At 44.5% G+C, this 12,312-nt stretch overlaps 1 protein-coding gene across 1 annotated transcript in view; it reads left to right on the top strand.

The window, feature by feature from the left end:
- Nucleotides 1–12,312, top strand: part of CDH2 (cadherin 2) — a 399,350-nt gene that overhangs the window by 373,510 nt on the left and 13,528 nt on the right. The window contains exon 15 of the mRNA XM_029591171.1: nucleotides 351–515. Coding sequence (XP_029447031.1) covers nucleotides 351–515 — 165 coding nt within the window. The remainder of the gene's footprint in view (nucleotides 1–350; nucleotides 516–12,312) is intronic.

Here is a 12,312-nt window from a genome sequence, read left to right as displayed (position 1 = left end):
TAGCACTTTTGAACAAATAGAAATCTATCTCCTGCACTGCATGCAAGCTCCCAAAAAGGAGAGGGAAAGGGCCATCACGGTTCTTGTTACTGCGCTATAATCTTAGTAAATTGAAGAGAAAGGAGCTAAAAGTGATGCTTGCAATATCGACCAGTCAGTGACCGAATGAGGATTCCCATCGCGGGAGGGCCCCTGATGTTGTGTTTGGCTCTAGAGCACCAGACCATAGGTCCTCGCTTTTCTTGCATGCTGAATGCTTGTTTATTTTCCTTGCTTGCTTGCTATATGTTGGTGGCGGACAGTCTCCAGGCATGCTCATTCCTTTTCACGCTGTTCTTTCTTTTCTGAAGGACTACGATCTGAGTCAGCTTCAGCAGCCTGATACTGTGGAGCCTGACAGTATCAAACCTGTTGGGATCAGACGTCTGGACGAGAGACCAATCCATGCAGAACCTCAGTATCCAGTCAGATCAGCTGCACCTCACCCGGGTGATATTGGGGACTTCATTAATGAGGTACAAGAAGACAGAACTTTTTTTTTTTTTAAACTAGTCTAGATTAGATGATGGGTTTTCAGTTGAAGAACTGAGTATTACCTGTACATACTGGTTTCTTATCTCTGTCGTCAAACCTCTAACCAAATCTGATTTCCAGGATATCGAAAATATGTATTCATAAGCAATATTTGATGTAGAAGCTTGATTAATTATTTGCAAGTTTACATATACAGCCTTCTCCAGTAGGTTGATGATGGTGGTTTACTATATCATATACACAATATGCTATCAAATTAAAACAAAAGTTACAATAAAATTGAATTAGTAATTAAATTAATACTGCCTTCTGTTTCAATTTGCATATTTAAAACAGTCCTCTTTAGGGGTCTGAGGACTGTATTGGCCATCACTGTATTTGCATTTCTGGGGCCTCTGAATGTTGAGAAAAGACACCGTGCATGCTCTCAGACTCCCTTCTTCTTTTAACCCACAGATTTTCAGAAGTAAGGAGCCTTGTGTAGACATGTTTTGAACACAGTCTCATTCATTCATCAAAAAGCTTATGCAGTTAAAATGAAACCAGTGTAGCTTTTAGATTGCGGGAAGTTTTAATTAAATGTTCAAAGGGAATATATATATATATATACACAGACATGAGTTTTTGTGCATTTTGTGTTATAGAGTGAAAAAAATTATCAGCCTTAACCACAGTCTTTTCAAGAGGGATTATTCCTTGGTTTTATTATAGACTAACAAAATTATATTTTATCCTAAATTAATTTACTAACTCAAATTCATTTAGTAATGTAAAAGTACTTTTAAATTTTCCTCACATGTTATCCTTTGAATCCTGAGCATAACTGAAATTCAATACCTTTCAAAAAACCAAAAGGATTTCTTCAAATAAGATTAGTAAGTGGGGAAGTTGAATCATATACGTTGTGCAGATGCTTTAAGTATTTGGCTTGTAGAGTTTGAGTCTGTGTTTGTTTCTCAGTCAGCGTCACGGAGAATGAGAGAAGAAACTCATAAGCTGAATTTTATCTTAAGGAATGTTAATTTTTTTTCTTGCTAATTGCTTGTAGTTGACTGTCAGGACTGTTTTAAGATTTTTGGCACATAGCAGCTTAAAGTATCACATAGTATAACCAACATCTTTATGCCTTGCATCCGAGCTGGAAATAACAAGTGCATGAAATGGGGTGAAACCAGGGCTAGGTCAGCCCATTCAGGTTGACCTGAGTTGACAACCTTACATGTAAGCAAGCATGGCTTCCAGAAAGGAGCTGACACATTTGAAGGGAAGAGACAGACAAGTCATGTCTCCTGCCACCTTCTGGAAGGAGTCAGTTTCTAGACTATGCAACGCGGTCATCTCTTGAGCCTCAGTAGGCCAGCTGTGAAGATGCTTGATATCAGAACCAAAGCATCCATGGAGTTTCTCACACACCTGCAACATGAGAGGTCTGGCAAAAAAAGAAGAGTGCATTGAACTACTGGAAAGAAAGCAGTATTGTCTCTCCCTGAAAGCATTGGCTGTAAGAGAGAGCTAAAGGCTTTTTTTTTTTCTATGGCATATGACAGAGTAAAATGACATGGGGGGTTGTCTAAACTAGATTTTTAATTTTTTTTTGCCATGAAAGGAAAAGAAAAGTAAGTGTCATCACTTCCATACTGGAGATTATGTAGCTATTATAATGGAACATCCAAGAATATTCCAGTCCCGGGCAAGACCGAAATGTATTTGGGTTTGATTGCTTGGAGAAGTGAATAAAAGGAGCTTGTGTGGGGGTGAGCAAACCTTTGTGGACCATTTCATGGGTGGAATGTAGGGCATTAACATGGTGGATTCACCTCCAGCATGCTTAAAGTTTGTATTTGGGTTTGTTTGGGTTTTTTGTGTTTTTTTTGAGAAACTGCAATGAATATCTTTTTATGACCCACAAAATATCTCCCAAAACATGCTATTTGTCACAATTCTAATACCTTGAGAGGTTTGCCACCGGAGGCCAAAAACGCAGTGGTTGAATCAAATCCCTAATGCTAGATCCACAAAAAGTGGAATGAATTTGCAGTGATCACTATCATCCCATTTCAGTGCTCAGAATTTCTTCACCTTCAAAGTGTTAAACAGTTAAGGGCCTGATTTTCAAAAGCATTTACACGTGAAAATGGGTTTTACACATATAAATGCACTTTAAGTATGTAAGTGGACTTTTGAAAATTGCTACAAAATATGACATTGAGTTATCCATAGGATTTACCTGTGAAAGTGCACTTTAAGCGTGAAAATGGCTACAGTAGTATGTTACATTTCTCAGAGGACTAGCAGAATGTCAGTCCTCACACAAGGGTGACATCATTATTTATTTATTTATGATTTTTATATACCTATGTTCATTTCAAAAAGAGATATCACATCGGTTTACAATAAGGTACAATAGGTAATTCACTATCCCCTAAAAGGGCTTACAATCTAAAATTTTTGTACCTGAGGCTAAGAGATTACAAAAATAAAACCATCAAAATCAAAGTTCTTAACAATTAAGCAAAAGGTATAACAAGGAGCATATTAAAGAAATAACACAAAGGGTTGCACGAAGGGGTACTTGCTTGGTGCCTTTCAAACTGCCCGGCTCTGTTTGCAATGATGTCAGGGGAGGGGGCGGGTCTCAGAATCATGGTTTTCCCCACAGAAATCTCTTCTCAGTTTCAAAGACAGTTTTTTCAATTTTTTTGTCTTTTAGTTGGAGCCCAACATGGAAAAACATGTCAAAGTTTCTAGAACTTTGACTGAGCCTCATTGATCATGCTCATGCATGCTCAGTCTCTTCTTTTTTGTGTCAACTTTTTTGCACTATTTTTTCAGTGCTCTTTTCAAGTATTTTCTGCTTCTGTTCTTCATGTGATCGATGTGGGATCTCCCCGATTGTCCTGTTAGCATCCTAGATAGGTTTTTTGGCATTTTGATCTCACATCCCTTTTGTTCAGCAACAAGATGTCCACTTCGGGTTTCAAGTGGTGCCCCAGGTATACGAGGAACATGTCTATCAGGTCCCCCATAATAGATGTGTCCTTTGCCTTGGAGCATTGTAAAAATTCAAACAAACATCATATTAAACCATCAATATTTGCCGTAGCCTGTTCGTTTGATGGACAGTGAGACCTCATATATACTATGGCGGGCTTTTAGTGCATTTGCCCCTCAATGCCAATAGTTAAGTCGTGCGGTGATAAACTCTGTATTGCACCGTCTGAATGTTTATAATCATTGGTCTCTCTGTCTGGTCGTAGTACTGACAGCTTGTGTCAGTTACAATATATTAAAGGCAGTAAATAGGATAGACACTTATCGTAGCATGATATGCAGCAAGGGTGTAACGCTGGCGTGTTGGCCCGACACGGCTCGTGTTTCTGGGGAACCTTCTTCAGGGGCCGCAGTGTGCCAGTGTGTTCCCAAGACTGCCGGCTTGTTCTGCTACTAGGCTGCAGCGATATTCGGGCAGCCTAGTAGCAGAACAAGCCGGCAGTCTTGGGAACACACTGGCACACTGCGGCCCCTGAAGAAGGTTCCCCAGAAACACGAGCCGTGTCGGGCCAACACGCCAGCGTTACACCCTTGCTGCATATCATGCTACGATAAGTATCTATCCTATTTACTGCCTTTAATATATTGTAACTGACACAAGCTGTCAGTACTACGACCAGACAGAGAGACCAATGATTATAAACATTCAGACGGTGCAATACAGAGTTTATCACCGCACGACTTAACTATTGGCATTGAGGGGCAAATGCACTAAAAGCCCGCCATAGTATATATGAGGTCTCACTGTCCATCAAACAAACAGGCTACGGCAAATATTGATGGTTTAATATGATGGATGTTTGAATATTTGATAGAAGATTGCATCATAAATCCAACAGTTCTAAATTTATACGTGTTGGAGCATTGTAAAACATCTGAGGTTGTAGCAACTGCACTAAGATGACCCTGAAGTGACGTAAGATTCAGCTTGAGAAGGAGTGCCTCTTCGGTCCAGAGAAGACCGATCCATTGACATTAGCATCTGGGTACGCGTTCCTGCCCCACTGAAGCAGTAAAGTAGTCTATGCGCCATGTAGTGTATTCTGATGGGAACAGAGAGAACAGGAGTCCTGATACAGGGCAAGCTTTTTGGAAGCTCCATGTTTGAGGCTTCAGCTGAGAGCAGGGGGAAGGGAATCCTAAGGTGCAGGGACCAGTGTTCTCACTCAGCATATATTCACTTAAAGTAGAGTAGCACTGTTTGGTTTAGCTCCTGTTGAGAGCGTGGAATACCACAGCGCCAAAGCAAATATTTTCTATTCAGCAGCAATATGGACTCACTCCTGCCACTAGCGGGAGGGGCTGAGCCAGGTGGCATGATTGCAACTTTCCCATTTCAATTGCTTCTCCTATGTTAAGGAGGGCAAATGCCACGGGACATGCTTGGCTTGTTCCATGAAGGTAGTTTATTCGATTTTCTACACTTAGTCCCTCCTAAAGAAGACGATAGGTAAAACATGGCCATGTCGGGACCACAGCTTTTGAAACTTTGATTTAGCACAGTGATAATATCGTAAGAACTACAATTTATTGAATTACCAATAAATATGCAATACTGAAATAAAACTGTTTGGCAATGTTCTCTTCTCCAGCTCTACCAACTCTCATGACAATTATGCTCTTCCAATAAATGTTTACCCGAGGTTCTTACTGTACGCCTGGCCAGATTAGATCTCATGAGACATCAAGCTTTCTCGATTGCTGGCCCTTCATTGTGGAACTCCCTCCCCAATAATCTGATTACTGTCCACTTCCAAGGAATTCAAGAAGCAACTAAAAACTTACCTATTCACCCTTGCATACAAATAACCTTATTTTTTCTTTTCTATTCCCATCCCCTTCTTTTCACTCTGATTTACTTCCCATACTTTTAGACAAATGGTATATTTTATTAACTTATTCAGTTATGTTTTGCTTTTATTAATTATTACATATGTCTGATGTATAAACCAGTTAGGTCTAACCACTGAATAAGCAGTATATAAAAGTTTTAAAATAAATAAATAAAAATAAATCAATGGACCTCTGAGCTGCATTGATGAACAGTGAGCCATCAACAAGGCCACCAGTTTAGTCGAGGTTATTGGCTGAGAGGGACGCCAAAAATGGGCCATCTTCGGACTCTTTCAGGTCAAGGATGTTGGATTTGTCAACCTTGGTGCCGGGGAAGGACATATCCGAGCATCGAGGGTAGTTGAGGAAGCATTTACATCATTTCCTATTGATGCACGGTGCCAGGCACAGGTTTGCACCAGCTTCTGCTGTGATGCCCCTTAAGCGACTCCATGGCGAGGAGAGACAGTACTCCATCAATGCCAGGGGAGAGCCACGGTCTCCATTGGTCCCAATGCTAGCCACTGAACCTCCTCTCAGTTTCAAAGAGGATCTGATTACACCTCCTGTGAACCCAGCCTGTCTTGGCACCGGCAGGTTTTTGAGGAGGAATTGGAGAGGCACATGCTGCTGGTCATGAAGGCGATGCGTGGCCTCTGCATAAAAGCACCGATGTACAGACACCAACACCATCACTCATTGAGCTGCTGCTGGAATTCCTGCATGTGAGCGTGTTGCTGACCCAACTAATGTCAGTTCCTGGGGTAGTGGCAGTGCCCCGTGGACACCACCACCACCAGATGATCCAATTGTCCCCAGTTCCTTAGAGAAGGAAGCCCCCTCCACTACTGGAGACAGCACAGGGCCCAGGTCAAAACGTCCAGTTCCACTGGTGCCTGCACCACTGGTTGAGGGCCAAGTGCCTAGGGCCCCATGACTAGTCACTGTCCGTGGAGATACAGGCACCTACAACCCCTGTGCGATGATGCCTTTGTGGCTTCCATCAACACTTCTGATGGTCTCTCCTCAGAACCATCTCCAGATGATCAAAGAAGTCTCCACCGGAGGACCTCTCCTTCTCAAGTTTTATTCAGGTGTTGGCAGAGGCCATTTATTTCAGTTGATGATTGAAGAGGATACCAGGCACAAAATGCTAGATATCTTCCAGTTCCTGGAGCCTCCCAAGGAGTTTGTGGCAGTCCCAGTGCATGAGTTTCTTGTGGCGTTATTGATGAGGATGTGGGAACACGCTCTCACAGTGCCTCCTGTGAATAGGAAGGCAGACCGATTTATCTTGTCCAAAAGGTTCTCTGATTCAACAAGCGTCAGTTGCCCCATCAATCGGTTGTTGAATCCATTCTCAAGATGTAGTGAACTCATACCCATTCTTCAGTGTCCCCGGGGAAGGATCACTGACTGGATGCTCTTGGGAGAAAGGCATCCCAGGGCACTATGCTTATTGCCCACATAGTGGCCTGCAAGCTCTACATGAGCCAATACATGTGAGACATCCTGAAGCATGTGCAGGAAGTTGCCGAGCAACTGCCTCAGCAGCAAGACAACTTCTAGTCATTGGTGCATAAGCATCTGGAGTGCAGGAAACACAGGGTAAATTTGACCTACAATGTTTTTGAGACTCCATCGAGATGAAGATGGTTTCCCTGGGCACCCTTAGCCCCTTTTGCAAAAAGGGGACTGACTGTGCTCCCTGGATCTAAAAGATGCTTACACTCACATTGAAATTTTCCTAGATCACCGGACGTATTTCATAGTTGTGGTGGGAAAGCAGCACTTCCAGTATCACATTCTACTGATTGGGCTCGCATAAACCCAATGTGTCTTTACAAAATGCCTAGCCATGGTGGTGGCACACTTTTGCAGACTAGAAGTTTACGGTTTCCCGTATCTGGACAATTGCTGGTCAAGAGCACCACTTGGGCAAGGGGGCTGATGAGTCCATGTATTCAACCATCCAGGTGCTGGAGACACTAGGGTTTAACTACTCCAAGGCCCATCTCAGCCTGTCACCACAATTGGATTTCACTGGAGCCCTGCTAGACACAACTCAGGCCAAGGCCTTCCCTCTTCAGCAAAGAGTCATTAACCTGATGACCATCATAGCGGGGAGTCAATAGAGTCAGCAGGCTTCAGCTTGACACATGTTGAGGCTGTTGGGCCATATGGCCACGACAGTACATGACACTCCCTTGACACATTTGCACATGCAAAAGACCTAGTGGACCTTGAGGTTGGACTGGCAACAAGCCCGTCTCTCTGGGACTCTTTGTCCTGGTGCCGGGAAATTTCAAATCTGGAAAGGAGGGTGTCTTTCTAAAGTGCTCATACCCAAATTGTCCTAATCATAGATGCGTCCACCCTGGGCTGGGGAGCTCATGTAGATGGATTCATCACCCAAAGCCTAAGATCTGCCCAGGACCTTATCAAATCAAATTTCCTGGAGCTCTGGATGATCAGGTATGCGCTGTGGGCTTTCAGAGATTGGCTGTTCAACAACATTGTTCTGATACAGACTGACAACCAAGTGGCAATGCGGTATGCTATCAAGCAGGGAGATACAGGCTTATTCCCCTTGTGTCAGGAAGTGGTCAAGATCTGGGTCATGGGCCCTTTCCCATAAGATAGTGCTCAGGGCTATGTACCTAGCCGGAATAGAGAATGTAACAGTGGAGAGACTTTAGACACACCTTCAGACCCTACGATTGGTCTCTGGACCAAGGGGTCACGAATAGGATCTTCTGCCTCTGTGGAAGCCCAGATGTGAATCTCTTCGCAGCGCCTTGGAAAATGAAGGTTGCTCAGTTCTGCTCCCTGTAAAGGACATGCAGCAAACCAGCCTCAGATGCCTTCACCCACCACTGGGATGAGGGTCTGCTGTATGTGTATGCTCCAACTCCACTGGTAGCGAAGACTCTCTTGAAGCTTCATGAAGACAGAGGGACTATGATTCTCATAGCCCCTCATTGACCAAGGTAGATTTTGGTTTCCACTCCTCAGGGAGATGTCCAAAAGAAACCGATCAGGCTGGGGACTTCCCCATATCTCATCACCTAGAATCAAGGCAGGCTCTGTCACTCACAGCCTGGATGTTGAGAGGTTGATATTGTAACCACTGTGTCTCTTGGAAGATGTGTCTCTGGTCCTAGTGGCTTCCAGAAAGCCTTCCACTAGTAAGTCCTACGGACTGAAATGGAGGAGATTTTCTATATAGTGTGAACAGAAGGCCCTAGATTCTTTCTCCTATCCACTCAAAAACTGCTTGAATACTTTCTACACCTATCGGAACCTGGTTTTAAAACTAAATCCTTTAGAGTTCATCTAAGTGCAATTGGCACATAATCATCATGTCGATGGTATGGCTGTCTCTATACAGCCTATAGTTATACATTTCTTGCAGGGGCCTACTTCAGTTAAAGCCTCCCACTGTCTTAGGACTTCAATGTGGTGGTAGACATCTGATGAAAGCCCCCTTTGGGCCTCTCTGTTTCTGTGACCTGAAGTATCTGACCTGGGAGGTCATTTTTTGTGGTGGTCACTTCAGCATGCAGGGTCAGCAAACTCCAGGCCTTAGTGACTTATCTACCTTACACTAAGTTTTTTAATGACAGGATGGCCTTACATATATACCCTAAGTTCCTGCCTAAGGTGGTGTTGGATTATGGATTTCCATCTTAACCAGTCCATCATCCTGCCAACATTCTTTCCCAGGCCCCATTTTACACCAAGGCAAACATGCCCTGCACAGTTTGGACTGCAGAAGAGCCTTAGCCTTCTATCTGGAGCGGACTGAAACTCATAGACAGCCCACCCAACTTTTTTTTTTCTTTTGATAGGAATAAGTTGGGCATTGCCATTGCCAAGCAGATGCTTTCTAATTGGCTTGCAGCCTGCATCTCCTCCTGTTATGCCCATGTATCTTAGAGGTCATGTCAAATCTCACCATGTTCGATCCATGCAGTGTCAGTGGCCCACTTGCGAACAGTTCCCATGGAGGAGATCTATAGAGCTGCAATGTGGAGTTCTCACCACACATTCACATTGTGTTATTGTTTGGATAGGGATGGCTGACATGACAACAGGTTTGGCCAGTCTGTCCTTTGGAACTTGTTTGAGGTGTAGAACCCAACTCTGTTCCTGCCTTGGGCCCGTTGTTTTTGTTCAGGGCCCTGTTACATCAAAACTGGCTATTGTTGTTCCCTTTGGCACTTGGTGTTTTGTTAGTTCTTTTTTTTTGTTGGGAGTCATTCTGTAGCTAGGAATTCACCCATGTGTGAGGACTGCCATCCTGCTTTTCCTCAGAGAAAGCAGAGTTGCTTACCTGTAATAGGTGTTCTCAGAGGACAGCAGGATGTCAGTCCTCACAAAACCTGCCCACCAGCCTGTGGAGTTGGGTTTCCACTACATGAGTTTTTCTCCTTTATTATTTTATTCTTTTGAATTCTATGATATGAGCGAGGGGAATCCATGTGGACACATGGTACATGGCATGCATGAGCATGCTCAATGAAGGTCAGTCAATGTTCTGGAAACTTTGACATGTTTTCCGCGCTGGGCTCCATCCGATGATGTCACCCAGTGTGAGGACTGACATCCTGCTGTCCTTGGAGAACACCTGTTATAGGTAAGCAGCTCTGCTTTACACATGTAACGCCTTTTAAAATTACTTCCTATTCTATTGAGCATCCTCTAGATTGAACGTCTGAATCCATGCCCTTTAACTATCATGCTTCATACTTTTATAAAGATGTACTTCCAAACATATAACATCTAGCATTAAGGCTTATCACAGAAGCTATACCAGGTAATTCACTGTTTAAAAAAAAAAAAGTGCTCAGCAACCACTCAGCTGTTTTGTTTTATAAATGATTGCAAGTATAGTTATCAAAATAATCAATCATACATGGTCAAAAAAGTTTTGGTTTAGGTTGGACTGAATGCTTAGTGGCAGTGTGGGACACTTGAGTTTGATTCTCAGAGCTGGCTTTAGCTCATCCGGCCTGCAGGTTCTGACTGCTCTCTAGAGTCAGCATTCATAGCCCTAGAAGAGGTGGGAACCTAACCCATTTCATAACAGTGACACCTACGGGTGGGATTTGGGGTATATGCGAAGGAAGTCCCAAAAGGAGCCATAAGCTGTGGCCCCTATCTAGGACTAGCACTGAATTGACTTGGTAATAGATGGGAATGGAGTAATAGAGAGAAGAATAAGGAAATATTAAAAAAAAAGGGAAAGTTGCAAATGGAAACTCATGGTGCTGTAGCCCTAATTTGAGCAGGTTCTGATTGAGCTGGAAGCTCCAGAAACAAAAAGATGCTGATGGGCAAAACAAGAAAATGGGTTTATTGTGCAGAATGAGCAAGAGAAAGTTTAAATGTTAACCCCTTATCCCAGTCACAAGAAGGGGGACAAAGCTTTAATCTTTATTGTCTTGAAGACCACCGCTCCTAGCATGCTAACTTCACACACGGGCTGATATAGTAAGGGGCGGTAGAAAGAGGTGCGTTCGTGCCCGGTGCACCCGCGTTTGCTGCACGCACAGTTCGGATCACCTACCGCTCGATACTGTATTTAAATGGCATGCAAATGCAAGCCGCGTCCAACCCGCGTCCATGAAGCACAATCCATTTTACTGTATAGAGCGCTATACAGCGCCTATACAGTATCCTGAGTGCACTGGTACCTGTCATTTCAAATGACATTTCAAATGACAGGTACCAGGAAGTGGATCCCAACTTTAATCAAAAGAAAACCCAAGGCGAGCAAGGTGCAGGGCGAAAAGCGACTTGACATGCTATTAAAATATTGTAAATAAAGTATAACAAAAGTTAACTTGCTTTTTCTTACAGTCCTCGCTGCCCTCCGGAGGCGCGCACCGCAGCTCCCCTGCCTCCCGGGGGCAGCCGGTGGCGAAAGCGGCTTCCAGCAGCCCCCGCCGGTGAAGATGGATGAACGCACGCCCGTAGTGCACGGGCGCTCGTCAGCAAAGGCGCATGAACGGGCGTGCGTGACGTCACGGCGTATGTTCATACGCTTTCGCTGGCTTGAGCATCCAAATTGACGGGCACCCAAGTCAGCAAAAGCGTATGAACGTAGGCCGTGACGTCACGCTCGCCCGTTCATGTGCCTTTGCTGACGAGCGCCCGTGCATTACGGGTGAGCGTTCATCCATCTTCACCTCCGGCTGCCCCCGGGAGGCAGGGGAGCCGCGGTGCGCGCCTCCGGAGGAGGTCAGAGAGGACTGTAAGAAAAAGTAAGTTAACTTTTGTTGCACTTTTACAATATTTTAATACCATGTCGAGTCGCTTTTCCCCCTGCGCCTTGCTTCGCGAGGAGGGGAGAGAGGACTGGGGCTGCCCCGGAGACCGGCGGCCAGGGCAGGTGAGCGGGGGCTGGGGGAAAGTTTGCCGCCTACCCTTACCCCTGCCTCTAACGCAGGATTAAGGGTAGGCGGTAATTTAGCAGGTTAAAGACGCGGCTAAGCTGCAGGTTAAAAAGGCGATAGTTGGGGCGCACGTAACTGAACGGGAGGGAATAGCTAATCCGATCGTTTACATTTCATATACATGCCGCGGGCGGAAAGGGTTACTCGTTCATTTAAAGAAGCGGTAAGGATGGGTTAAAAGGGATAGTGAATCGCGGGTTGGACTTACGCGGCCAAATTGTGAGTAAACAGTGGGTTAGAAACGGGGTAACTGCGGCCACGCTTTACTGTATCGGCCCGACAGATAGCTAGCGATTCTAGAGGGAGTCTGAGCCTGCAGCAGGGTTACAGCTGACAGTGCTGCTGAGTAACTCAACTCCAAAGCGCCACACACACAACGGCAACTGAGGACAACCGAGGGCTGTCTATAAAAGAAATATCTTTACTGCCTATT

This window comes from Rhinatrema bivittatum, chromosome 2, assembly GCF_901001135.1.
Source record: "Rhinatrema bivittatum chromosome 2, aRhiBiv1.1, whole genome shotgun sequence".
NCBI lineage: Eukaryota > Metazoa > Chordata > Amphibia > Gymnophiona > Rhinatrematidae > Rhinatrema > Rhinatrema bivittatum.
The sequence above is the reverse complement of the archived record's forward strand: the minus strand, read 5'-3'. Positions and strand labels throughout refer to the sequence as shown.